The sequence below is a fragment of the Pteronotus mesoamericanus genome, unplaced genomic scaffold (genome assembly GCF_021234165.1).
Source record: "Pteronotus mesoamericanus isolate MK-2021 breed Mesoamerican mustached bat unplaced genomic scaffold, CSHL_Meso_final scaffold_705, whole genome shotgun sequence".
Classification (NCBI taxonomy): Eukaryota; Metazoa; Chordata; class Mammalia; order Chiroptera; family Mormoopidae; genus Pteronotus; species Pteronotus mesoamericanus.
In genome coordinates, this window is record NW_026555326.1 from 3,046,906 (window position 1) to 3,073,601 (window position 26,696).

A 26,696-nucleotide genomic window follows, 5' to 3' on the forward strand; every position below is an offset into this window, starting at 1 on the left:
GTAATTGGTGTTTATTCAGAGCTGTAGAGTTTACAAAAACACTATCACATCCCTTATTGATTCTCACCTCAACCCTTTGAGGTATCCTTTTATAGCTGAGGAAACACAGGTTCCAAAAGGTTAAATAACATGGTCAAGGTCATCAAACTAGAAAGCGATGGAGCAAGACTTGAGCCCAGGTCTGTCTCCGAAGCAGGTCTGTGCACCCGCTGTCTACCTCATTGTTGACAAGCCCTATTCTGAGAGCTTTCTGGGGAATTTCCCTTCATCCAACTCTGCTTGTGATCACTTCGTGTTATCAATTGACCGTTTATTATTATATACTTTTAGTTGATCTATAATGTTATACGATTTGTGACTTTGGAGCTCTCTTGCCAAAACTGTTGGCTGTGCAAACCCTGTCTGCATTGGACATTCTTTAAAGGCAGAGCTGGTATCTTCCCCTTCTTCTCCATCTGTCTCCCCACATCCACCTAGCCGATGACATTGCTCTCTACCCCATGCATTCAAGAGGAGCTCCCTTCTTCACTGCCGCCAAAAGATCAGTTGTGACAAATCTCTGAGCCAAGCGTGGTCATTCAAACCATGTCTTAGGTCAGGCTAGTAGTTAAGAAAAGGCAATGAGTATCCCCATCTCCCTTTTCTGCTTTCCATGGTCCAGAGCAAGCACAGACTGAGCGAAAAGAACTGGGCTAGTCCCTGCCCTCTAAGAGCCTCCAATTCAATGGGGGAAATGGAACATAGTCACATAACAAACGAGAGCCAACACTGCAATGCAGTATGTGCTGAAACAGCAGTTTCTAATTGACTTTGGAGGAGAATGGGTGATTGGAAGCAGGGAGGTCCTGGAGTCTTCAGGAGGCTTTGAAGAATGGATGGGGTTTGGGTCGGCAAAGCAGAAAGTAAATGTAGGTGTTCCAGGGAGAGGGGACCACTGAGGTGAAATTGTGCAAGGTGTTCTGGGGACTCAACAAATGAACTAGTGTGTTGGGAGTAGAATCACTCTGGGATAGATAGGAAGGGAGACTGGACAAAGAAGAGCCAGCTAGCTTGGAAGCATGTGAACTTCAGTGCTTAGCAGTCCATCCCTGAGTCTATCTGGGCAACAGAAAATGTTCCCATGGGTAGGTATCACATTCCGGCCATGCGCCTACCAAAGGTAGACAAGGAGTCTGAGGCACAGGAATAAAGTAGTAACATGCACATCTGGCAGGAACTCTACAGCTGCCAATGGCTTTCATCACAGTGTCTCTCAGCTGAGCATCCCTGTCACAGTCTTATGTGCACCATTTTCAGGGAGGCAAGGCCAGACTCGCTGATCAAGAGCTCCCCTCTTTGGAACTTTACAGAACACTGACTTCTGGAAATGGACAGTGTTAAAATAATGTGCCTTGATCTGGCACTAGGGCTGCTTTCCCTGACGAGAGGATGAACAGCATGGTAGGTTGTGCTCCTTGTCCCTAGACTGCTTCAGTGACCAACCATGGGAGCCACTGGAAGCAGAAAAGCACAGGATTTGTAAGGGAAACAGGAAGTTCTCTCACCTGGGAAGTACTGGAGGCCATTAAAATTTTTCTTCAAGAAGGGAAAGACAGGGAGAGCTTCAGGGGAAAGTAAGTGAGGTTTGGGACTGGCCCACTGTCTGAGAGCTGAGATGAATGCCTGATGTTTGGTTTGAATTTTTCCTTCCCCCTCTTTATTTTCCTTCCCTCCCCTCCCACTGCTGTGAATTGAAGCTGTGTCATTATTCTTTGAAAACATTACGGTGGTTAATGGCAGCATAATATGCCATTATGTGGAGTAACTGTAATTTATTTAACGATTTAGTTGGGCACTTTCTACCCTGTGGTCTGCTCTCCTGCCGGTTCTGCCTCAAACTCCCTGGCTCTGCCATGGACAGTAAGAACAAGTGAGAAGGCAGGAGATGCATATTCAGGATCCTTGGAAAGGACATTTGGAATTTCTCTGAAAGGTGACTGCCAGCTAGTAACCCTCTTGCCATGAAACACCCTTGGTTTCCATCCACCGTGTAACACATAACTCAGCCCACACCGCCCATGCCCCCAGCCCTGCTCCATGACCGAAATGGGAGCATCAAGTTTTGACCTTTAAAATAACATACTTGCCAAGTCTTACTTAACATTCTAGTGAGTCTTTCCAGACCAGAGATAAGAGGGTTTGGTTGAAAAACATGCTGAACATCAAGGCAACGTGCAACAGCGGGGAGAGCATGGGCACCAGGAAGTCCTGTGTCCCAGGAGAATGTGACTAGCCCAGTCATCAACCTTCCCAAGACTCTGCTTTCCTACCTGGGACATGGGGAGAATAATACTCATCTTGCAAGATGTTTACAAAAATTTCCCCTTGCATATGCAGAGAAACTAGCACAGTGCACCATGTAGCAGGTAGTTCATAATAGCTGTCCCTCCTTATTTATTATTTTTTGTTATAGAAACACATGGAAGTTGCTGTTATTATGCTTCTCAAGGCCCTTAGGGTATGAGGTCTCCTACCATGAATTTGGACTCTACTTAGCCAAGCCAAATATCCCACTTTTATTCCTTTGCCTGATTTTGAGGGAGCCTGGGAATTCCTTTTCCTGTTCTTTCATTCCATAATGCCTACCAGATAGCAACCCCCCTCCCCACCCCGACTAGGATGGTTTAAAGCAGGGCCCAGCTTTCAGTCAGGGAAGAAGTGGGATGACCTCAATAGTGCCCAGAGCAGCCTCCCTCCCGAGGTCTACTGCTCCTAGCCTCAGAGGCCTGCTAACCTGAAGAAATTCCTTCAGCCCCAGGGGTGAGGTGGCCCTTCTCTCTGGTCGATCCCCACAGGGGGTTGAAGAGAGCAGAGCCCATGGAAGGGGGAGGGGGCAGAGTGGCAGGGAAGGCAGCTGCTTGAAATTGATTGCTCTTGTAGTTTAGTTTATACCCTGGGCTCTCTCAGCGCTGCCCGGGTGGCGACCTTTAGATAATAAAGGGAATTCTGGGAGATTTCTGACAGGCCCATGACATATGGGGCAGGTCTGCAGGGTCAGGCGTGTATCTCCCTGCTCCTGGCCCCAGGGTAATGAATCTTGTTTTGACTTTGCAAAGCCAGTCGGGCCAGTGCCCCCTCCCCTGCACCACCCCTCAAGTGAGTGAGCGTCTTTGGAACCCTTCATAATTCAGGGAGACAACTCCAAACTTTTACAGCCTGTGAGAGGAGAGGACAAACACTGGATGTTTTGCTAAGGCCCTGTGAGAGCCAGTGCGGTTTCCAGAGCTCGATCAGAGCCCACTGGGAGATCTGGGGCAGGGGAGTAACAGAAAACCCTCCCCAGCATGAAAAGGCCGCGGTCCTGGACAGGCGGGAGCAGTAGCTGAGGTGGGATTGGAGAGACTTCGCTCTATGGGAGTCACAAAATATCCATAAGGTTCTTGGGCCTGGGAAGTGACACATGGACTCTTCTGGGCAGAAGAAGAAGAACAGGGCAGGGGAGGCAAAAAAGGCTAGAACCACTCTGTGGGGAAATACCCAATCCTAATCCCATGGGGATAAAGGCAGCAAGGACAAAGCAAGCAGGCCCTCAGGCCACAGTGCACAGCTGGTGAGAGGAAAGCCTGCTGTGCTGCCCCAGTCCTTGCAGAGATGGTAAGACACCTACCTGTCTAAGAATCTGGGCCCCGTGGTGGCTCAACAACCCACTTGGCACAAGCATGCCTGCTTAGACATGCATGTGCACACAACCTTTTTCTCTAAAAGAACAACCCCAAGCTGAGATGCTAGAGAACGTTACTCTTCCACGCCCCGTCAGCCTCTAGGGCTGCTGTAACAAAGTACCACAGACGGGGGGCTTAAATAACAGAAATTTATTGTCTCGCAGTTCTGCAGGCAAGAAGTCAAGGTATCAGCAGGGTTGGCTCCGCCTGCGGGCTAGGAAGGAAGGATCCGTCCCAGACCTCTCTCCTTGGCCTGCAGATGGCCATCCTCTCCCTGAGTCACTTCACATCTTTTTCCCTCGGTGGCTGTCTGTCTCTGTGTCCAAGTTTCCTATAAGGACAAGTCATTTGGATCACGGCCCACCCAAATGACCTCATTTTCAGTTGATTCCCTCTTTAAAGACCCTATCTCCAAATACGTCATAGTCTGAGGTACTTCAGAATTATGAGGTCAGGACTTCCACATAGGAATTGGGGGGACACATTTGAACCTGTAACACATGCCGTCCTGTCTTTCTTGCCAGCACCGAGCCCCTGCATGTCACCCTGCATCTGCCATTGTGCCTTCTTGAGAGGTGGAGGCCATCGCTCTCATGGGCCCATGTTCAAGGTGGGTTCAAGGGCCTGTTGCCAGAGCAGAGACCCACCCATAGCTCCAGTCACACCACCCTCAGTGCCCTGCCCCCTGGAACCCGGGTTCTTCCCTCACTGCTGAGCAGGACTGTTGGGGCCTCCCTGGAGTTCCCGCTCTCTCTTACCACTTGGTCACTGGAGATCGGATTGGGTTTACCCATCTATACAAGGGGTTGCATGTAAAAGCAAGCAGGGATCTCTTTTCTCACGGTGAAAAAAAAGTGACTGGATAGAAATGGTCACCAGAGTTGTGTTGACACATCCTGGGGTCCACAGTACCATCTGGGCCACCTTCTCCCGAAAAGGATGCCAAGAAAGCACGTAGGCAGAGGCCCGTCTTCCTCCTCTGTCTCCCCTCACCTTCTTTCTCTCTCACTCTGGGGCAACGTATAGCCACGTAGCTTCACGTAACAGCACAGAGTCTGGGGAAAAAATGACATTCGATTAATGAAGCAAACGCAGCTGGTATAGCAGTGACATCTAAACTGTTCCTTTGGTTCCTGTTATTTTCTGTAGGAAATTCTCCCTCTCCCAAGCCCACCCCCTTTTCCCTTTAAATCGTGTGCATAAAATACGCTAATAACAATCTTCGGTGTCGGTGTATGAGTGACAGCTGAAATAAGAAAAAGACTAATCGTACCTCCTGCAGCCCTGTCACATGGAGATTAAATGAGTCTCTCTCCTTCTCCCCGCTCGCCACCCCTCTCCCCCACTCTCTCCTCTCTCTCATGGTCTCTTCTCAGTGAGCATCATGGGCATTTGAATAATAATATTATAGACGCCATCAGGGTGACAGTGGGGAAAAAAATCAGCTCAAACCCATGATTATTCCTTCAATCTAATAATTATTTAAATACCAGATAACTCCTTTCACTCTAATTGAGGCCTTTCAGCTGCCGGCATTCCCCGGGGCCTTTGCGTTCGGTTCGCCCTCTCACTCACCTTGTGCTACCAACGTGCCTGGACTACCTCTGAGGTCGGTGGTAGACGGTGACGCTTGGAATGTTTGCATGTACAACCACGCAAATGACATTATGTCGGGTCTTCAGGGTCATTCCACCCGCAGGGGACAAGCTGGGGCCCCATAATCTCTCATTTAGACATTTTATCCTCATAGGCATCTTAAAGCAAAAGAAGCCTTCTGAAGTCGTTGGGACCGATTCCCTGCCTCTGGGTAAACTTACTCCTAGACAGCTGTCAGGAACATTCACTGTCAGGAAATTCCATAATCTGCTTGGCAGTATGCCCCAGGGATCTTATCCAAATAGGACGTCCCCCTTAATAGCTAACTTTAGTCCCTTCTGCTGCAGTTCTAACTCTTTGGGGAGAAGAGGTTTCCTGTGCTTAGCCTCTATCTGACCTGTCTGTGAGGCTGCCTGTAACCCAGAGGGATGTGGCACAGGACTCTGTAGCCCAAGTCGCAGCATAGGTTCCACCCCGCGTGTGATGACTGCCTGGGCCTAGAGTACGGCACGGGGGGTCATACTTCCCAACACAGAGGGAGCCAATCAAGAGTGTCTCTTTCCCTCCCTCCTTCTGCCCATTAGTTCTGCACGCACCCGTTTAGGTCCCCCCCACACACTGCTTCCCCAGCCAGGCCTGGAGCAAGGCTCAGTTCTGCCCATTACGGGGCTACCACTTCTAAAGGCACCTCCTTTCCCCCCAACAGGGAGCCTCGAGGCAGAACATCATTGACTGTCAGAGCCCTTTCACCTGTGATGAAGGAAACACCAGACTTTTCGCAGAGTTCAGATTGCAGTCTGTCCTGGACTAATTTTGGGTTAGCTTGGACAATTTGTTTCCTCTCCATAGGTTTTGGTTTCTTCATCTAAAAATAGGTCGTGAATCTGGGTAATCATAATCTCCATCAGCACTGGCCCTGAACTGCTGCTTTAACGACTACTAATTGGAAAGGAGAGCTGGGGGAGAGGATGGACTGCCTGCTGCCCTGGGAGAGGGAGGAGCACGGGGGAAATTTCTAGTGCAGCTGCCCACCCCTTCCCTGACTTCACAGCCCTCATTATCATGCCTATGTTTTCTCTGTCACCAGCTGGCTCCTTGGGATCCTGGCTATGCGAGCCACTTAGTATGTGCAGTCATGATAGGTACCCGTTACTGTCATTGTTATGGAAAAATATCCTGGCCAGGATGGTGCTGGCAATGGTGGTGGTGAGGTAGGTGGTGATGACAATGACAGAAGAGATAGTGCTGATGGTGGAGCTACAGGTGGGTCCAAGGGTGTGCGGTCTACTATCATGAACTTTGACTCAATTGGCCAAATCATATCCCAACCCTAACTCCTCTTCTTACTGGCTTCTTTTGCAATAAGAGAGGCCAAGTGAAAGCCTGTGTGTCCGGATCTCCTGAAGAAGGCAACAGAGCAGGTCGGCAGGGTGGAGAGAATCCTGCACTGAGCTGAACTGGAAATGCCTGGTTGTCACTTCCTCTCTGCTTTGCCACTGACTCCCACAGCAGCTGATCAGGAAGGTATTAGATGCCTCCACTAGCTGTCACCCACACCTGCCTCCTGAATCCTGATCAGGAGATGGTGTCATAAGGCCTTTCAAATAAAATATTTAGTGACACTTGCTTCCCAGACAAGTGTGGCCTCTGCTTGGCATCGGAAGAGCTCGGGGTAAGGTGTCCTGAGAGGCTCCACCGATAGGGCAAGCATCGCAGAGCCACATGTCCTAGTTTGAGACTTGGGGTGAGGGAGAGGGAAGCGGGTAGGAGAATGGCGACTAGGCAAGCTTTGGCTCTTGAGAATGCATGTGACAAAGTGACTTCACAGACTAGAGAGAGAGAGGAGCAGTGGCAGAAAAACAGAGGCATCATGAGGTAGAAACTCCTGAGGCTGACAGTAGCCAAAAATCGGAGTTAGGAAAAATGTTAGGTATGCAAAGTCATGGGCATATGTTCACTGGCTTCTACCAAATCAAGTATGGATAATTTATTCTAAGACAGATCATGGAATGGAGGGAGGTGAAGAGCCAGAAATATTGACAAATAAATTACTACTAATAAAGACTATTTATTATGGTGAACACTTAAAATGGGCCAGGCATTGTTTTAAGTGCTTTATACGTATTAAGTGACTTCACTATAATAATCGTATGAGGCAGATGCTCGTACTAATCCCATTTTATGTAGATAGATAGCATCACAGAGTGGCTAAGGACCTTGACCAAGTTTACACAGCTATCTAAGTATCTAGGTTCAGAGTCAATGCATTTAACCATTGCACTACACAGCTTTTCATCAGAGGTACAAAGGTGGCTGCTTGTCCTCCACAAAGGGTGTTTCTCTGAGTTCGGATAGGAGACTTGATCCTTGCTAGCTGGGTCCTGCTTTGGAACTCAGCTATTCTGTTACATCAGCCTTGGCATGGAAAGGCAAAAACTCTCAACTTGCTGTTGAAATCAATTGTCCTTGTGAAAGCCACACTCCTAGGATAAAGTGTGAGCCTTACCTGCCACACCTGCACTGCAGGAGACCATGCTGCCTCTTGACTCCACTCTGCCAGCGCCTGCTACTCCCAGATGGGCGACCCTTGAGCCCCATGGAATGAATTTGCTTGGCTGGTCACCAAAAGCAGTCTGTCTCAAAGTGAATGCTGATTGAGGAGTAAGAGGCAAACAGCCCAACCATAGTGGTCTGTTGAGAATTCCTGACCTAACCAGTTTTATCAGGTAGGATGGAAGGACTTCAGCATCTATCTCAGCCACAGACTTTAGAAGCTGAGGGAAGCAAGCCTCAACGTATTATTTCACCTGGAAGAAGAAAGCTTACAAACTGGCTGATTCAAACATCCTTTATTTTAAAATCAAGAAATAGGCTCAGGAAGATGCTAGCCTAGTCTAAAGCGATATGACTCATGGCTGACAGAGGCAGAATTTGAATCAAAGTCTCCTAAGTCCCTTACTCTGCCTCCTGCCCCATGACTTCATGCCTTCTAGTCACCAGACCAATTTTCCGATTCATAGTTCAACTCTTAGGATCCTTCATCTCTGCCAACTTTATTGCAGGTGGCAGAGAGACTGTTGGGACTTGTGCAGTAGTACGAGAGGGAAGACCACCTCAGATCTATTCTCTTTCCTTTGACACATGCTTCCTGAATTGAATCCCTTCACTGGGTCAGGGAAAGCTGGGGATCAAAGGTCTTCCCACAATGTTCATTCCCAAGAAAAGGAAGAATATGAGCAAAAAGAGAAGTCAAGAGCCCTGGCAGGATTCCTAAAGTGCAATCTCCTGGGAAGGCTTCAGTGAAAACAATAACAACTAGCAGAAGTTGACCTAAGAAGTTTCCCTGCATTATCTCATTTGCTCTCATGACAACCAGTGAGGTCGGTACTGCAATTATCCTCGTTCTACCTGAAAGGGAGATGAGACTTCACTTGCCCACTGTCCCATAGTTGTTTCCAAACTCTGCCTAACAACAAAGCCACTCACTAATCAAACTGATCTCAGGGGGATGTTGGGTAGGGAGGTGAAGTAGTTGATCTTAACCTTACGTTGTGTCTGTCCTTCGATGTTATCTCTGCTACCATGACCTCCATCCTGTAGCCATGGGCTAAACGTATATATGGTGGATAAGGCAGAAGTGTGCTGTCCACAAACTCAGTGCCAGTGTCTCAGAGGGCACTTTCTACAAGGCAAAACCCTAACATAGCATGGTCACAATTACTTTCCTCCTTGTGGAACACTGCCCTCCACCAGCTGAGACAGGGGCATGCCCATATTGGCCTCTGGTAGTTCCCTGTCCAGCTGGGGAATGTAAGGCACTTACATTCTGTTATTTCCTTTTTGCAGCTTCTTGTGAGGAATTCACGTCCTGCTACCGGCCCCAGGACATAGCTAAAAATAACGGGTTTTCAAACCAAAAGCTCCGTCTGTTGAGGCTTTGCAGTGGGTGCAGGCGTGGGGCCGGAAGGGCAGTGCTGGAGGCCCTGGGGTCAGCCGGGGCCTCGTGCTGTTGTGTTCCTCTTTCTAAGGAAGCCTGGGCTCCTGAGTCATCTCAGACCCCCCTGATGGAGCCTGGTTGGTGGGGAGCAGTCAGGTGGATTCTGCCTCTGGCACCACAATGGCTGTCAGGTCCAGGACCCAGAGTTGAAGAGCAGGAAAGAGAGTTTCTAAAGATACAGAGCAAAACAGTGTGGATTCCCAGCATGGAGCCTATTCTGATTCTAAGCCAGTCCAGCCAGACTGGAAGGTAGAAGGAGACGGGACCCTGCTAAGCTGCCTTGGAGGCAGTTCTCCATCCTTGGCCAGGGCGTGTCCACTCCTGTCGCCTCGCTGCCCAGAGTTGTCTGGACTTGTCTGAGAAGGGTGCCGGGCAATTTGTCTCACGGGAGAAAAGATGTTTCTGCTAAACGGCACTCAGCCTCCTCCTGCTACTGCTCCCTGCTGCTGCTCCCTTTCCACGCTAGTCAGGAGCAGCGCTCTCAGAGGGAGGGGGCAGGCTCCTCTGTCCCAGCCCTGGCCCAGGCACACCAGAAACTCTCCACAGGAGCCCCGCTTTGCTCCTCTGGGCAGCTTCCTTGGAAAACAGAAAAGCTTTAGGGCCTGGGGGTCTGGAGGGAGGGGAAGGAGCAAAGGAGTCAGGGTGGGAGACGAGGCGCAGCAGGGCAGAGCAGGGTGAGGCCCGGGGCTGACTTCCTGGGTCTCAAATGATCACGAGGCTCCAGCAGTCACTGAAATGAGACCCTCAACTTGCCTCCCTTTGTCCCACCTACATTTTCGAAACCCAAAACTTGTGTCCAGGTAGCTAAAGCTGGACTCAGATGGCCAGTCCCCCTTGGCGAGGAGGACAGCCCCACCTGCAGAGGAGCAGAGGAGAAGAAATGTCCGCAGGACCTGGCAGCCCGCTCCCTGGGAGGCAGTGACTGGCATCCTCCTGTCCCAGAGAAGAGTGGGTGGGGGGTGTCTACTCATCTCCTTGGGGCTGTTCAGGCTTCTGAATGGCACACCTGAAAATCCCAGCCCTATTGGCCACAGCGTCTCACTCTTTTCTAACAAGTTGTAACAGCTAACATCAGGGATTCTTCTTTCTGGAGAGGATGGGGCTGAAACCCTTTCCTGTGGAGGACAGAGATTGAGAAAGTAAGGAAATGCAGCTGCATGAGGGAATGGAATTCTGAAACAAAAAGGAATTTTATTTGCAGCATCAGACTCTGGGAGTAGTTTTTAAAAACGAGACATTTTCATTTGACTGAGAGAGGACAGAAGCAATTCCTGGGTAGGAAAGACTTGCCTTACTCTTGATCGGGGGATCAACTGGCAGGGTGAACTTAAACAGTCTTTTAACCTCCCTGAGAGATAAAAACAATGTTTTAAGAGAACAGAAATAGAGATGCTTTGTAAAGTAAAAGAAAGGAATTTACAGTGTAAGGCTGGAGACCAAAATAGATAATAGGATTCCCTGAACAACTCCAAGAGGGAGAAAGTGTGTTAAAAATAGAAAAACTGAAATACAGAAGGAAGAGACTCACAGAGCTAGCCAGGGCTGGGACTCTGGGTCAAGCAATTTGATTCACTCCTCTCAGGACTATTTTCCATCTGACCTCCCTGCCTTGTGTTTTCCAGAACCATGTGAGGGCCAAGCCAGGACGGTGGCGTGGATGAGCGCTCAGAGGATCTGCCTCCTCGTCTTTGCCCCTCTCAGCATGGAACAGAGGAGGCCCTGGCCATGGGCCACAGAGGTTGACAGCTGGTCTGTGGTCTTGCTCTCAGTGGTTTGGGTGCTGCTGACCTGCCCGGCAGCCAGCATGCCTCAGTTCAGCACTTTCCACTCTGAGAATCGAGACTGGACCTTCAACCACTTGACTGTCCACCGAGGGACGGGCGCAGTGTACGTGGGGGCCATCAACCGGGTCTACAAGCTCACGGGCAACCTGACCATCCAGGTGGCTCACAAGACTGGGCCGGAAGAGGACAATAAGTCTTGTTACCCGCCCCTCATCGTGCAGCCCTGCAGCGAGGTGCTCACCCTCACCAACAACGTCAATAAGCTGCTCATCATTGACTACCCTGAGAACCGCCTGCTGGCCTGCGGGAGCCTCTACCAGGGGGTCTGCAAGCTGCTGCGGCTGGACGACCTCTTCATCCTGGTAGAGCCATCCCACAAGAAGGAACACTACCTGTCCAGCGTCAACAAGACGGGGACGATGTATGGGGTGATCGTGCGCTCTGAGGGGCAGGATGGCAAGCTCTTCATCGGCACCGCTGTGGATGGAAAGCAGGATTACTTTCCCACTTTGTCCAGCAGGAAGCTGCCCCGTGACCCCGAGTCCTCCGCCATGCTCGACTATGAGCTACATAGTGATTTTGTCTCCTCCCTCATCAAGATCCCCTCCGACACCCTGGCCCTAGTCTCCCACTTTGACATCTTCTACATCTATGGCTTTGCCAGCGGGGGCTTCGTCTACTTCCTCACTGTTCAGCCTGAGACCCCCGAGGGTGTGGCCATCAACTCAGCTGGAGACCTCTTCTACACCTCGCGCATCGTGAGGCTCTGCAAGGATGACCCCAAATTCCACTCCTATGTGTCCCTGCCTTTCGGTTGCACTCGGGCTGGGGTGGAATACCGCCTCCTGCAGGCTGCTTACCTGGCCAAGCCCGGGGACTCCCTGGCCCAGGCCTTCAATATCAGCGGCAAGGATGATGTGCTCTTCGCCATCTTCTCCAAAGGGCAGAAGCAGTACCACCACCCACCCGATGACTCTGCCCTCTGTGCCTTCCCCATCCGAGCCATCAACTTACAGATCAAGGAGCGCCTACAGTCCTGTTACCAGGGCGAGGGCAACCTGGAGCTCAACTGGCTGCTGGGGAAGGACGTCCAGTGCACCAAGGCGGTAAGGAGGCTCTCACTTCGCTCTACTCCTGATCTGGAGTTCGGGCTCTGACTGTCCATCCTGTGCCCCATTGGGATGACCACCAAGGGCCAGAAGTGAGAGAGGTTTTTCGGGTCCATGCTGTCAGGTGGTAGCCCATAACACAGAACCTGACACATACCAGACACTCGAGGCATGTTTGTTGACCCACTGAGTCATTCCACAAACAGTTGACCCTTGAACAATGAGGGTCAGGGTGCCGACCCCCTGTGTAGACAAAAATCCACCTATAACTTTTGACTTCCCAAAAACTTAATTAATAGCCTACTGTTGCCTGGAAGCCTTACCTGTAACATAAACAGTCAATTAACACATATTTTATATGTTACACTTATTATATACTGTATCCTTACAATAGAGTAAACTAGAGAAAAGAAATGTTACTAAGGAAATCATAAGGAAAAGAAAGTGCAATTACAGTATTCATTGAAAGCAATCACGTGTACATAGACCCACACAAACCTAAGCTGTTCAGGGATTAATGTACATATATCAAGCGCCTACACCACACCAGGCACTGCTGGCTTTGGCGGTGTCCCACACAACAAAGTACCCCCACCCTCACGATGAGGCAAGACAAATAAATACATAAAATACGTAGCCTGTCAAATGGTCATGATTGCTGTAGAGAAAAATAAAGCAGAGAAAAGGAAGAGGGAGTACCTGAAAGGGTTGATTCATTGAGAAAGTGGCCTTTGGACAAAGGCCAAGGAAGATAAGGGAGTGAGCCATGTGGGGACCTGGGGAAAACATTCCAGAGAGCGGGAGCAGCAAGTGCAAAGATTTCAGGGAATGCCTGGTGTGTGTGAGGAGCAGGAAGGAGGCAAGCGCAGCTGGATTGGAGCATGTGGGGGAAAGAGTGGGAGGAGACGAGGCTGCCCAGAGGCAGCAAGGATCAGACAGTGTTTGGGCAGGGACTTGAAGACTACTGTGAAGGCAAGTTAGGGTGCTGAGTAGGCAGTTGGATATGGAAGCCGGAAGAAAGGGAAGGGAGTTAAGCTTGACTGGTAGATTACAAACTGGGGAAACATAATCAGAAGTTTGGGTAAAGGGAAAAAGAAAGGGAGCTAAGGATCCAGACCAGAGGACCACAGAGACAAGAAAATCCCTGGTGAGCACCGTCCTGTAAGAGGGTCAAGTTGCTGCAGAGACAAGAAAATCCGTGGTGAGCACTGTCCTGTAAGAGGGTCAAGTTGCTGCCATCTAAGTGGTCACCATGACACACCCATCCATCATCCGTCTATCATCCATCTGCCTACCCATCCCTTCATCCGTGTATTTATCCACCTCTCCCATTTGTTACCTATCCACCAAACTATTCCTCCATCCATTTAAAAAGACAGTATTGAAGATCTTCTATGTGCCAAACATTGTGCCAGATGCAAACATAAAAATACAAGGTCACTACTCTCACATGTCTCATAATCTAGTGATCGGAGGAGAGAGAGGGAGAAATATCTAGAACTATAATATAGTCTGGGCTTTAGAGACAAAGACTACAGTTCAAATTTCATCTGTGCTGCTTCCTGGCTTCTGAAGTAATTTAACATTTTTATTTCTACATTATCATCTGTGAAATGGTAATTATAATGCCTACCTCATGGGATGTCCAAGTGAGATATATGAGAAGATCTGTGCCATGCCTGGCCTGTGAGGTATACCATTATTAGTTAACTGTTAAGCCATGTGAAAAGCGTAAAGGTAGATTTCTGTGCAAAGTGCTGTAGACTCTGGATCTGCAGTCTCGGGAAAAATCTGAGATGAAGGGACCCATATGGCTGCTTTCTGAGTGCCTAAAACTGCAAGTGCCTGCTATTGGGACTGAACCACTCCTTAAAGCAAGAAAACAGTCACACCTTTTCTTCGCTTCTTGTCCCACTATCATTTGCTTGGTGTGATAGGATATTGGTTAAGACTATATAGGTTTTGAAGCCCAACAGATTTGTATTTAAAGATCAGTTCTACCACTTAAAACTCTGACTTTGGACAAGCTGTGCATCTGGTCCAAGCTGTAATTTTTCATCTTAAAAATAGAGCTAATAGTACCCTGTTTTATGGTTCTTACAAAAATCAAATAGAAAAATACATATAAAATTCTTAGCATAATACCTGGCACATAATAAGCATTCAGTAAATTGCAGCTATAATTATTAATATTAATCATAATGACAACCAGTTGTTTGCTGTTATTTCATTTTTGTAAAATGAGGAGGTTGAACTAGATAATCTCCAGTTTTTTATGGCACTAAAATTCTATAACCTACGGCCCCAAACAATCAGAAGTACAGAGGAAATGAAAGGGTTAACCCCCTGGCAGAGTCCTGTCTAGATCCTATTGCCCAGAGGGGAGCTTGTCAGGAGGAAACTGCTGATTCCTGCCTGCTTCTGAGCCAGAGAGAAAAGGAAGCTGACACCCTTCTCTGGCTCCAGTGGCTTGCAGAGAGACAAGCCTAGACTAATGACCAAAGAGCAGCAAAGGCACTGGAAGAGAGGTGAGAGCAGGCGAGACCAGGACCTCAGAGAACACAGGCCCCCATCACCATTCCCCACCTTTCTCCTCTCGGTAGCACACTCTTCCAGTGCAGCCTTCGCCCAGGAGAAGGGGTGCTATGGGAGTCCCAGACCTGAGGATCCAGAAGCATTTGGTGGCCTTAGATGGCATTAAGGACTGGTGAAAGAAGCTGAGGTCCCAGGGCTTAACTTGAACACGGTCTTTGGACGAACATGGAACACGCAGATGAAGGATTTGAACTTTTCTAAAAGGGAGTAGGAAGGGGTCTATCATTCATTAAATAGCAGCTATGTATTAAAGACGGTCCTGAGCAATTTATTTTTTATTGTTTATGCTGTTATAGATGTCCCTTGATCCTCAACGTAACTCTATGAAACAAGGATGATCATCCCCATTTGACAGGTGGAAAAACAAAGGTTCATAAACACTACATATCTTAAACTCACACAACTACAAATGATAAAACAAGGATTTGGATTCAGTTAAGCCCATACGGCTTCTGAGCCTGTTGACAGTGAGAAGGAAAACAGCACCAGGTGTTAGCAGGGAGTTAGACCAGACCTTGGTTCGGCAACATTGGTACTTCAGTTCTGGCTAAGAAAGAATTCAGAGAGAAGACTCAAACTATAAGAGAAAGTTTATTTAGAAAGTCACAGAGGTAGAAGAAGTAAGTTGTAGAAGAAATTGGGCTCAGGGAACAAGTTATAGAAGCAAAAGAAGGGGCCCTGGAGCTTAGGAGAGAGAGGCGAAGAAAATGCATCTGGGGTAAGGGGTCGGGGAAAGGTGAGGATGTGCTCCCTGGTGCTGGGTCCTGCATCTTGAGGGTATTTATCTGGAAATCTCATTTACCTAAAAATCCCAATAGACTATTCATCAGCTTTCCAGGTGTGTCCCTCAGGGTCATGGTCTGTACTGATTGGTTGCTGCCGGGGCAAGGCGCCATCAGTCAATGCAGCTGGTCCTAATGTCAGCCATGTTGTAGCTTGTCTGGTTTTGCTGCATTTCTGGGTCTGGGGACTTAATGCTTAAGGGCTATTCTCCAGGCCCCTTGTTTGTTCCCTCTCTAAAGGAAGTCTAACCGGGATGACTAGCAACATGCCAGGGGCAATACGGTCAGGAGAGGGTCCAAACTGCATGGCCAGTGATATGAAAGGTCAGGGTGTCTAAACTATATGACCAGTGATATGCTAGGGGAGGAAAGGTTACCGTGGGGGAGAGGTCCTTGTTTTCCCAGTTTTGTCCCTTGCTGGGCACCCAGAGCTTTCCGCCCTGGAGACCTTCTAAACCTGACTGTTGCCCTGCTCTGCTCGTGTCTGTCAGACTGCCTACCACAAGCCTGAATTATTTCTGTGTAGCCATGCTGCTTTAGGGAAAGCCATACTCCAACCTCTCATCATTTGAGGAAAAGTGAAGGGGCATCAGGTGTTTGGGAGTATCTGACAATTTAGAGGAGAGAAAGAAATGTCAGCCAGTCCCCAAGAGCTTAGCCTCAGAACAAACTATTTTCCTTGTAGACTGGGATTTCTAGTTTCAGGAGGGATGTAGAGAAATCCACAATCACCAGCAGATTTTTGCTTCTGTCATCATTTCTCAGCAGCTGGCCTGGGCGATCCCTTTGTCCAGGCTCTGCATGCAGCCTTATTGGCCCCAAGAGAAAGTGGGAAATAAACTTCACCATGAAATGAGGAATTTCAGATCTGAAAGGAAATTTGATGATTACCTGGTCCAACCCTTTCACTTCACAGATGAGAAAACTAGAGCTCAGAGAGGGTATGTGACACATCAAGGTCATCTGGCTAGAGGGACCTAGAGAAAGGACTATATCTTCTGAGTCTTCCAGGGCACCTGCTACCTATGGTATAGGGATGAAAAAAACAAGCAGAAAATGGTGGTAGTTGCTCCTCTGATCTGTCTTCCTAGGTAACAAGGCCTTTCCACATTGGCTCCTGTGATGTGCTGGTAAATATTAAATAACTAGCTCTGCACAGGCTGCAGTGATGGTGGTGGCGAGAGCCTTGACTAGAAACATTTGCTAATTTCCATGATGTAAATGCTCCCACCATCGCTGATTTCACACCATCAGTGTGATGTCCCTGAATATAGAGATGTACAGTCATCCCTCATGCGCTGGCTCCGGCATACCCCTGCTTCACTCCCTTCCTGAGAAGCTCATCCCTTCTGCCGGGGTGGGGGTGGGGGTCGGGGGTAGTGATGGCTCCATCTTACCAGAGTTCACAGAGTTCAAGGTCATCCTTAACCTAAAAGTTAGTTCCCTTTCCTAAAAGGTACACACACCAATACACACACACACGCACGCACGCACGCACCACCACCATTCCAAGCAGCAGCAGGAGCATCACTCTCTACAGAACACCAAGGAATCACAAGATGTAAATCTCTCTTCCTGTGGACCTCAGAGAGGAATGGAAGGGAAGACTCTGGCTTAACTATTACGTGCCCTAGCTTATAAACCAGTTATTCCAAGGAAATGAGGCTGTTGGCGAGTGATGCACCAGCCAGCTATTTCCTGGTAAGTGTGAAGGGCGGAGGTTGAAGGGAACAGGTTGCCCATTGCTCCATGATGCTTTCTGTGCTAGAACAGTCATTTCCTTCCTCATCTGGGATGCCTTTCCAGGCCCAGAAGAAACACGACTCAGGCCTCTTTCTGGCCCAGAGTCTGCAGCCTTGGCCCACAAGATTCCAGTTGCGCAGTCAGCTGGGGCATTTCAGAGGACGCATCACAGCCCAGCCCCACAATAGGCACTGTGCAGAGAACACAAGCCTTTTGGCAGCCCCTGTCCTTGGGAAGCAATTTATTTACCTGAATGAGATCTTAGAAATAATCAATTTAACATCCCCCCTTAACAACCTCCAAAGAGGATGTTACTGGTCCAAGTTTATACTTAGAGATACTTAGCAGTAGAGCAGAAGCTAGAATTCATGTCTTTCTACTTTCTGTCCAGCTATTTTTCCTGCTTAAGGTGATCTTCTTTCAAGAGTGCCCTAGTCTCTCCTGAAAGATACTCCTTCCACAGAGGCACACCACCACTCTTTTCAAAAGTCTGGTAATAGGAAGGACATAGCCTGAACACAGCTGAAGACCTGTGCCATACAATAATGGAAATCATTACATAACTTAAACCTCTCTTGCATGCATTATTTCATTTGTTCCTCAGTAATTCTCTCAGAAAGGTGGGCAGATAGTTTGACAAATCAAGAAACTGAGATTTATATAGATTAAGTACCTTTTCCAAAGTATAAGTTTCTGTTCAATATTAGGATGACCCTTTTCAGTCTATCCCCAGTATAGGATGTGGTGAATGGTTGGCTTAAAAATCTTTATGCCCGAAGGGAGGCCTTGCATCCCAAGAAATAAATAAGAAATTCTCTCCAGGCTGGTAGATGTCCTGGGATGCTGCCTCAAGACTGAAGCTCTACTGTGTAAATAGAAAGATCGCCACAAAATGGCGTGGTCCACAGGGCCATTAAAATGACTGGAAAATGAATGTAAGCAATCAGCTTTACAAATGACCCCAGGGTCCCTTGACAGAAAGCGAACAGGCAAGGGAGGGAGGCTGCTTGTGCCTCTCTCTCCCTTTCCCAGGGTCCTCTGTGGGCTTTGTGGGTCAGGTGGAGAGATATTGTTTGCACATGTGTAAGGACCCTGCACCCATGTCACACCTCTCAGAAGCCTGGTGTCCCAGGGCTGGCTGTCGGGGGCGAGCTCGGGACTGACCACCATGACTCTACTGCTTTTCATCCTCATTTTCTCCTCTTCCCTCCAGCCGGTTCCCATCGATGACAACTTCTGTGGATTAGACATCAATCAGCCGCTTGGAGGCTCCACTCCAGTGGAAGGCCTGACCCTGTACACCACCAGCCGGGACCGCATGACATCAGTGGCCTCATACGTTTATAATGGCTACAGCGTGGTTTTTGTGGGGACTAAGAGTGGCAAGCTGAAAAAGGTAAGAGTCTTTGAGCCCCGATGTGCCGATGCCCTTCCGCTCCTCTGCTGAGAACCCCTTCTGGAAGGTAGCTATTGCTCGAGTTTTAACTACAGGCAATTCTGATTTTCTTAATTTTCTTGGTGGAAGGGGTCAGAAAATGGAGTAGGTAGGGATTAATTTTGTGGCTTATCTTCTAGCGACTTTTCCTAGCCATTTGTCAGTGAGTGTCTAGGAAATGCAAATATATTTCAATATTGCCCACACTTCAAGGAAGTAGGAAAGCACATCTTCCTAAAGGAGAAAAGTACTTCATTCATTATCTCCAAGTCCAGTAGAAATGACTTGATTTTTTGGTTCTCTGTGTTATAAATCCCCAACATCACAACTACCTCCCCACAGCCTGGAGAGCTGCTTGTACTGGTCAAAAGTCTTCGTGGAGTCCAAAGCAGCTGGTTGAAGCAGAATGTGGGTCTCTATTCCAGGAACATGGGCAAATGGCGAGGCTGCTGTCTGAGGGCATATTGTACCCGGCTAAGAGGCCACGCTTCTGTCTTTCCTATTCCTGCAAGTGCAGCGTCTTCCCTACCCCTCCACTCCCATCCCCCAAGACCTGAGCTTCCAGGAGGAAGTAGATATCTTACCCATGACTTCCCTGGGCACCGCTGCCAGCTGGAGGGCATGGGATGTCTGGGCTGGCGCGCGGGCGGCCTCTTGCGCGGTGGGCTGAAGCCAGCAGCTTGTACCTGCTTGCCTAGTGCTCAGGGTGCGGAGCCTGAGCACAGTCTGGTTCATTATGTGGGATTACAGCGGCCGCATTCTTTCCGGTCCCAGCTAATCCCCTTTTCCTAAACTTACCCTCCTGCTACCTTTCCCCAGTCCTTCCACCTGTGGATCAAAGCACATGCAAGACCTCACCCCGTCTCACCCTTGATGTTGACATCACCGCTGTAACTCTTTTCTCCTCATCTAGTTAGAGCCTGGGAGAGATGTTGTTTGGGATGTGGACGGAGGAGGGCAGGGCGGGAGCCTGAGGAAGAATTTCCGTGATCTGCTTGTTCTGAGGTGTTGCCAGAGGAGGTGAGGAGAACTGGCCTGGGCTTAGGCACTGAACCCTCCAGACCGCTGCTGCTCCTCATGAGGCCAATGCCCTTTAACCCTTTTCTCACTTTGTGGGGAGGTTGCTACTTTTTCCTGGGCTGTGCCATCCACTTCTCCTGGGACTGTGGACCTTGGCCTCGCTCTTTGGCACATGGAAGAGAGGATGAGTGTGGTCCCTGTGTTTGCTTTCCCAACATGCAAGAGGAAAGGAGCTGCCTTAATGAGATTTCACTAAGATTTAAAAGTGGCATATTCTGCCAGGATAGGATTCAGCTTGGACTCTGAGGTTGGCTGCTTCCCTGCTCAGCAGGCTTTCCTGTACAGCTGGGCAGAGTGGTCCTTGCACGCTCCATTGGGCCGAGGGGCCTATGGGAGCTGGAATCTAGCCTCAACTCTCTTGTCAAACCATGTACCCTGGAGTATAAAAATTCACCCAGAAGGGCTCTTTTTACTAATCTATCTGCCTATAGAGACTACCTCTTTTTACACCTCACTAAGGCTTTCTGGGGGCCAGCAGTAGCCACAGATGTTCTGGATCACTCATGTAACTCTGTCTCCTTTATTCTCCTAAAAGTTTGGTTAAAAACAGGGTTCATGCTTTACTCTTATTTATTTCCTTCTTTCTACCTGTTTTTTTCACCGTGTGGTTATACGTGGGATAGGTCCCAAAAACGTTTTGAAAAATGGAACCATTCTCTAAAGAAACGTAGAGATCATCTGGCCCAATACTCTCATTATCCAGCAGGTTCACTGAGGCCCAGAGAACAAAAGTGTCTTGTCCCTGCCTAGAGACTAGGACAAGATGCTTCTTACCCTGACACCCAAGTTGACACCATTTTTACTTAAAGAAGCAGACACAGGATCCAGGAATGGATGCTGAGAACAATTTTTGGATCCAGGTTTAACACAGAGTTTACCAGGGGCCAGTGCTTCCACTCCTTTTGGTCTTAGATCTGAGTTAAGGAGTTAGTGTTTGCTGAATGCATGGATGAGGATGAAATAAAGGAAGAACGACCCAGCCAGATGCAAAGGGACCCTGTGCTGACCTTCCCTATATCTCTGTGCATCTTGCACAGCACACACAGGGGCTGCTTGGGGCATCTTTCCAAGCCACACACCCGAGCAAGCAAGGTTCTCCAAGCCCTGGCAGACAAGCCGCTATGGAGGCAAGTTCGCGGGTTCAAGGGCAAGGCTGGGAGCGTGGCTGCCCACGGCTTGTTCCAACCTGCAAGTTGGCTGCTCCTTCTCACTTTTCACTTTGCCTTTCTTTGACTGTTTCTATGAGCTCATAATACCCCTCCTTCTCCTCTGTGCAACTCGCCCTTCCTTTCCACCCACACTTCTTTGAGGCACCTGGTATTCACACCCCGGTTCCCGCTGGCCTCCCACTTACCCACCCATCCCGCTCCAGAAAAATGGCCCATGAGGAATTTATGGAATGTCCCCAGGAAACCCTACCATGGTCCAGGCCCCATGGCTCTTTCAACACAGGAAGGAAAATGAAGTAAAGAAAATATCTAGGAGTATAGAGAGAGGAGGGAAGCAGGCTATGTCAGAACTACGCACTCGTTCCCTGACTGGTCAGGCGTCTGTCAGACTGCCCAGTCCTCCTCCATTGCAACCCACAGGAATAGGATGTCCCTGAGTGGAGAAGTTTAGAGGAAACAGAGACTCATGAGGAGTGCATGACTAGGAGGCGCTGTTATGTGCTATGTCACGTACTTGCTCATAGACTATTCAAGGCCACCACCTTCTGAGCCACAAACATTCAGAAAAACCAGGCAGGAAAAGGACAAGACCTCAAAACCAAGAGGGGAGATGTATAATGCTCGCATAGGCTAAGTGTCAGTGAGCACAGGTGGTAAGAAGACAGGCGAAGCTTCACCATGGGGATGGAGCAATTCCAGAGAAATCAACTGCAATAGAGTGATATATCTGGAAGGCTTTATCAGAGAGGAAGATCGCCAGGCTTTGCTTAAAGACTAAGACAGCTCAATGGCTGAGTTGGGGGTATGAGAGAAGGGCCCTCTAGACCTTGGGTGTCGCACTGAGAAGACTCAATGCACCTACAAGGAGGGTCTAGAGTGCACAGGGGAGCTCCCAGGGCTCGGTGCAGCGGAAGGCAGAGGCAGGGTGCTGTGAGTACCCAGAAGCAAGTGTGAAGAATCTTGGGATTTGTGCTGACCACAGGGTTGACATGAGTCACCTGTGTGATAAAAATGAGCAAAGTTAGTTGGTCTTCAGCACACTAACAGACGGACAATTTCTAGGTCATGGGAAGTGGTGGCTTCACACTGGAGATAACATTGTAAGAATGTCTTAAGCCAACTAAAGTGTGAGATAAACAAAAAGTGGAAGGATATGGAAGTCATGCCGTAGGAAGAATATTGTTAAAAGGATGTTAAGCCAAAGTAAGAAGAGTAAAGGAGGAGACAAGACAGTTTTCTTCAGATACTGTAATTTACTGAGCACGTATTATGTGTCAGGTGTTCTTCTAAGAGTTTTATATCCATTAAATCACTTAATGTGTGTATAACTCCATGAGGTAGGTGCTATTATTATCTCCATTTTACAGATGAGGAAATGGAGGCCAAGAAAGATAAAGAAATGCATCTAATGTCCCATAACCAGTAAATGGCAGACCCAGGATTGACAGCCTGCACGCTCAGTCATTAAGCTGTGGAGTAGGAATCAGACTTATTTGGTGTGGCCCCAGAGGGCAGAATAGAGCCAATGGGTAGGAGTGACAGTAGATTAGATTTCCACTTAAAAAAAAATGAAGTTTCTTGCAGCCAAACTGCCCCATAATGGGATGGAAAGAGCCAACTCAAGAGGTAGTGAGCGCCCAGACAGTGGAAATATTCAGGAAGAGCCTGGATGGTCACGGAGCAGGGAAGCTGGAGAGGGGGCTCCTGCACTAAGCACACGGCTTCCAACTCTGCTGCCCATCTTCCTCTGCTTCCTTCGGTAGTAGTGGGTGATAGGCAGGCAGGCTGTGGCAGGGCACGGGAGCAGAGATGGAGGCCAAAGCCCCTGGGTGTGGGCTTTGAAATCCCGGCTGGGTTCGAGCTCGCTCTCCGAGTGCCATGGAAAGCCCCTCAGGGTCGAGGAGTAGGTGCTTGGCTCAGACAGGAAAAGGCTTCGCCAAGGCGATGAGAGCAGGAGCTCATGCAGCGACAGCAGGGTATGCTGGGCAGGGTTGACTACGATGACATCCCTCCTGGCTAAGAGCAGGCTGTGGGAGGCCAGAGAAGGGATGCTGGGAGCTAATGCCAAAGCAGATGGAAGATGAGCAGTGGCAACAGGAACTGCAAACTCATTTAATTCAACCTCTCAGGTTGAAGGGAGGAGACCAGGAGACCATTGAAACACAAGCCATGGGGCATAGGAGGGAAGGGGAGAAGGCAGAAGCCACCAGGACATGAGAGGGAGGACTCCCTCCCTCCTTCCTTATTGGGGCAAAGTTCCTGTGGTTCCTTCTCTCCATTTGCAGCTGTTAAAACTGCTGCCTCAGTCCAGGCCTCCCCTAGCCCCCTGGGGCCTTGCAGAGCAGCAGGAAGTATTGGCTCTCCATTCTCTCTCCCCAGTGGAAACCTTGCTTTTTGCTGCCCAAGGGCTGGCGATGTGTCCTGTACCGTCCTCTGGAGCATTTGAGCAGCACCCTCCTTAGGCCCCTCACATCACGTAGTTTTGCTCTGACAGCATCTGACATGGGATCAGCTACAGATGTGTCCACCTCTCTTGAGATACACAGATCCTGGAGGACAGGGACCCACCTTTTGTATTAATGTCACTCACCCCCACGTCTGATCCGACATCTCTCGCACATTAGGTGCTCATTAAATTTATCTCAAGTTTATTGGGCACCTTCTCCTTGCCAGAAACCTATTTGCACAGACTAGAATAGATCAGACACCAAGAGTGACTCCTGTTGACGTGGCTGGCTTGCAAAGGAAGGAAGTTATTGTGTGCTGGATCGGCTAGAAGGGGAGGAGGAGGAGGCAGGAGGGTTGGGTGGTGGTGGATGAGGACTCAAGGGAACAAGAGAACTGCTGGTGGATAACAGGAAACGAGTTGGTTCGCTGGTTAATAATATTTAGAAGAGGGAGGGGGTGGTACTCTCAGAAATGTTGGCTGGGATGGAGGAAGAGGATGGCACTTAGCTATTGCTGGAGATGCCTAGAAAAACACGGCAGAGGGGGGACCCTCTCTCACCTGGATCACAGGTAGGTGCGCCTGCAGCAGAACCCTCCCCTCTCAGGCCTCTGTTCAGAGGCCTCCCGAACATTTCTGCAAATCCACAGAGAGCCCTTTTCAAATTCTGGGCTCTCTGTGGGCGGGACTGGCCTCTTTTGGCACCACCTTATTTCCCATTAGCTAACAGCCAGCTGCAGAAATGCCTGTGAAATTCTTGAGGAAAATTCTTTCTGCCTTTCCCTAAGGGACATACCAACCCAAGGTCTCTGGTCGGCAGCCCACAGGAAGCCCTGACGTCCCAGTCCTATTCTTCTCTTTGCAAGCTCACCAACAATTTGCTAAGCAAAGCCAGGAAAACTGTAAGCTTCTTGTCGTAGCAGCTTGGGCACTGGAAAGAATCCGCTGAGATCATGAAGGTATTAGCTCTCCCAGGCCCCAGGATTTTTGCTGTTATCTGATAACACTGATTACTTACAAGATACCTTTCCATGCTCCTTGCCATCTTCCCCAAATACTTCAGCTAAGTGTGGTGTTCATCCCCTGTGTCTCTGCCCCATTTTACAGATGTGCAAAACTGAGCCACAGGGATATTAAGTACCTGGCACAAGGTTCTACAGCCCCTCCAATGGCGATGTTGACATTGGCGATTATACTTCCTCCCAAAACACACATAGAAGTTCCTAACCTGTGACTTGGCTCCCTTGTGGGGTGGAGTTGTCTTGGCAGACAGAAGGCCAAGTTGGATGAAATGCTGAGAAACATGACTTTCTCCCTGTGCCAACCCCACCAAACAATAGCCACTCATTCCTCTGAGTGGAAATGATTCACTCGTCTCTCAGCGTGAACCCTGGATCCTGTAAACAGCCAGGGCTGTGGGTCCAGTGCTAGAAGACCTCATGGCTCTCCTGGCACCTGTAACTACTGATGCCCTACCTCCCTGGGCACCTCAGCAGGGCTGGGGCTGGGGCAGCAGGGGTCGGGAGCAGGCACCCTCTCCCCCGTCCCCGGAGCCTGCATGGACGGGGCCGCTGGTGGCTTGGAACTCACCACCACAGCCGAGGAATGAGCCTGGCTCCCTGCCCAGGCTCCTGCCGCCAAACTCGCTGTTTGTTTTGTTGTTTTATAGCCCTCTTGAGCCCGGAGAACTGGTCTCCTGAAAGCTGGGAAAGGCAGCATTTGGTTGGCACGGGGAAGGCGGAGTATTGAGAGAGTCCCCCACACCCCTGCCCCCCGCCACCACATCCCCCTGCTTGATCATGACAGGTGTAGAGAGGGGGTCTGGGTTTCTATCCAGGGCCCCCGCTGACCCCAGGGAAGAAGGCCTTCATCTCCCGGAGCCATGCTGCAAGGGAGAAACTGAAGATTCATTTATTTTTTGCACCTTTTATGCAGCTCTTTAAAAGCTTCAGTTTTGGACAATCCATCAGCCTGCGTGCTCAGCAGGCTGCTTCACATCCAAGAGTTTGCCCCTCAGGGCTCTAATCACAGGACAGGTGAAACACAGGGAAGTGTGTTTTAGGGACAGGATGAGGGAGGGGGTGGAGCCCACAGAATCCAGGTGACCCAAATAGGCTGTGCAGAATTTCCAAGAGGCCAAGGTACTAATGTTACAGAGCTATCGACTTTGGGTAAACACAGGCCACGTGGATACACACACTTTTAGGCCACTGAGTCTCTCCTGCCTGTGCAGGACGGTGGGAAGTGACCTCCAAAGACCAGCTAGCGCAGTCCTTTGCCTTCAAGTGTGAATGGATTTCTATAACAAAGAGTGTATGACGTGTATGACCTTATGGATTGTTATCCTACCATCTCCAGCCTACGGGCTGCGTAACCTCTGAGCTTCAGTTTCCTTCAGTGTAAAATGAGGACAGTTATAATATCTGCCTCATGAGACTATAATGAGGATTTAATGAAATAATCCATTCTTGAACAAAAATTTATTGAGTACCTACTATGTGTCATTTTGGAGGTATACAGTAGTGGACAAAACAGTCAAAATTGCCTTTCCTAATGAAGATTGTATCTTAATGTGGGAAGACAGACCAAAAATATATAAGTAAACACAAAAGAGTATGTTTAAAAGGAGAATACTGAAATAATTCATGTCAAACACGGTGCCAATCTGGGGCCTGTGTACTTAAATATTACTACCATTGCTACTTAGCTTGTGAGCCTCAATTTTTTTCTTCTGTAGAGTAGGTAGTGATGAACATGTTGCATGGTTCTTGTAAGGAATAAATGAAATCAAGCACTTAGTCCAGTGCTTGGCACAAAAGTGCTGTCATGATTATCACTAACATCTTTGAGACTTCTCTTCCCCTACCCCCAAAGCCCACTCAACTCTGGCGCCCTGGGGGAAGTGGAGCTGTCATACCAGCCTCCTTTTTAGTGACATGTTTGCAAGGTCAGATGGAGGAAGAGAATCCTGCCCCCTGCCCCCAGCCCTGAGTCATGGGAAAATATACTTAGAAGACTAGACCAGCTGAGCCGAACTAATCTAATCCTGCTGGACATTGGCACCAGCTGCATTAGTCACCAGTGAGAGCTTTCCCAGTCCCCTATCACTGAACAATGTGTACTGACCCCTCCCCCAGGGCAGGGCCGGGGAAGTGGCAGTTCCACTCTTGCAGCTTTACAAAACTAACTAAAACAGGGCCATTCTGTGCCCTTTGCACACTTCCGAGGCAACTGTAATATCCTAGTGCTGCACAGCTCA

The 26,696-nt window shown here is 49.0% G+C and overlaps 1 protein-coding gene across 1 annotated transcript in view; it reads left to right on the forward strand.

Annotated features, from left to right (window-relative positions):
• Positions 1 to 26,696, forward strand: part of PLXNA2 (plexin A2) — a 205,371-nt gene that overhangs the window by 13,773 nt on the left and 164,902 nt on the right. The window contains exons 2-3 of the mRNA XM_054563219.1: positions 10,917 to 12,184; positions 18,521 to 18,703. Coding sequence (XP_054419194.1) covers positions 10,952 to 12,184; positions 18,521 to 18,703 — 1,416 coding nt within the window. The 5' untranslated portion in view covers positions 10,917 to 10,951. The remainder of the gene's footprint in view (positions 1 to 10,916; positions 12,185 to 18,520; positions 18,704 to 26,696) is intronic.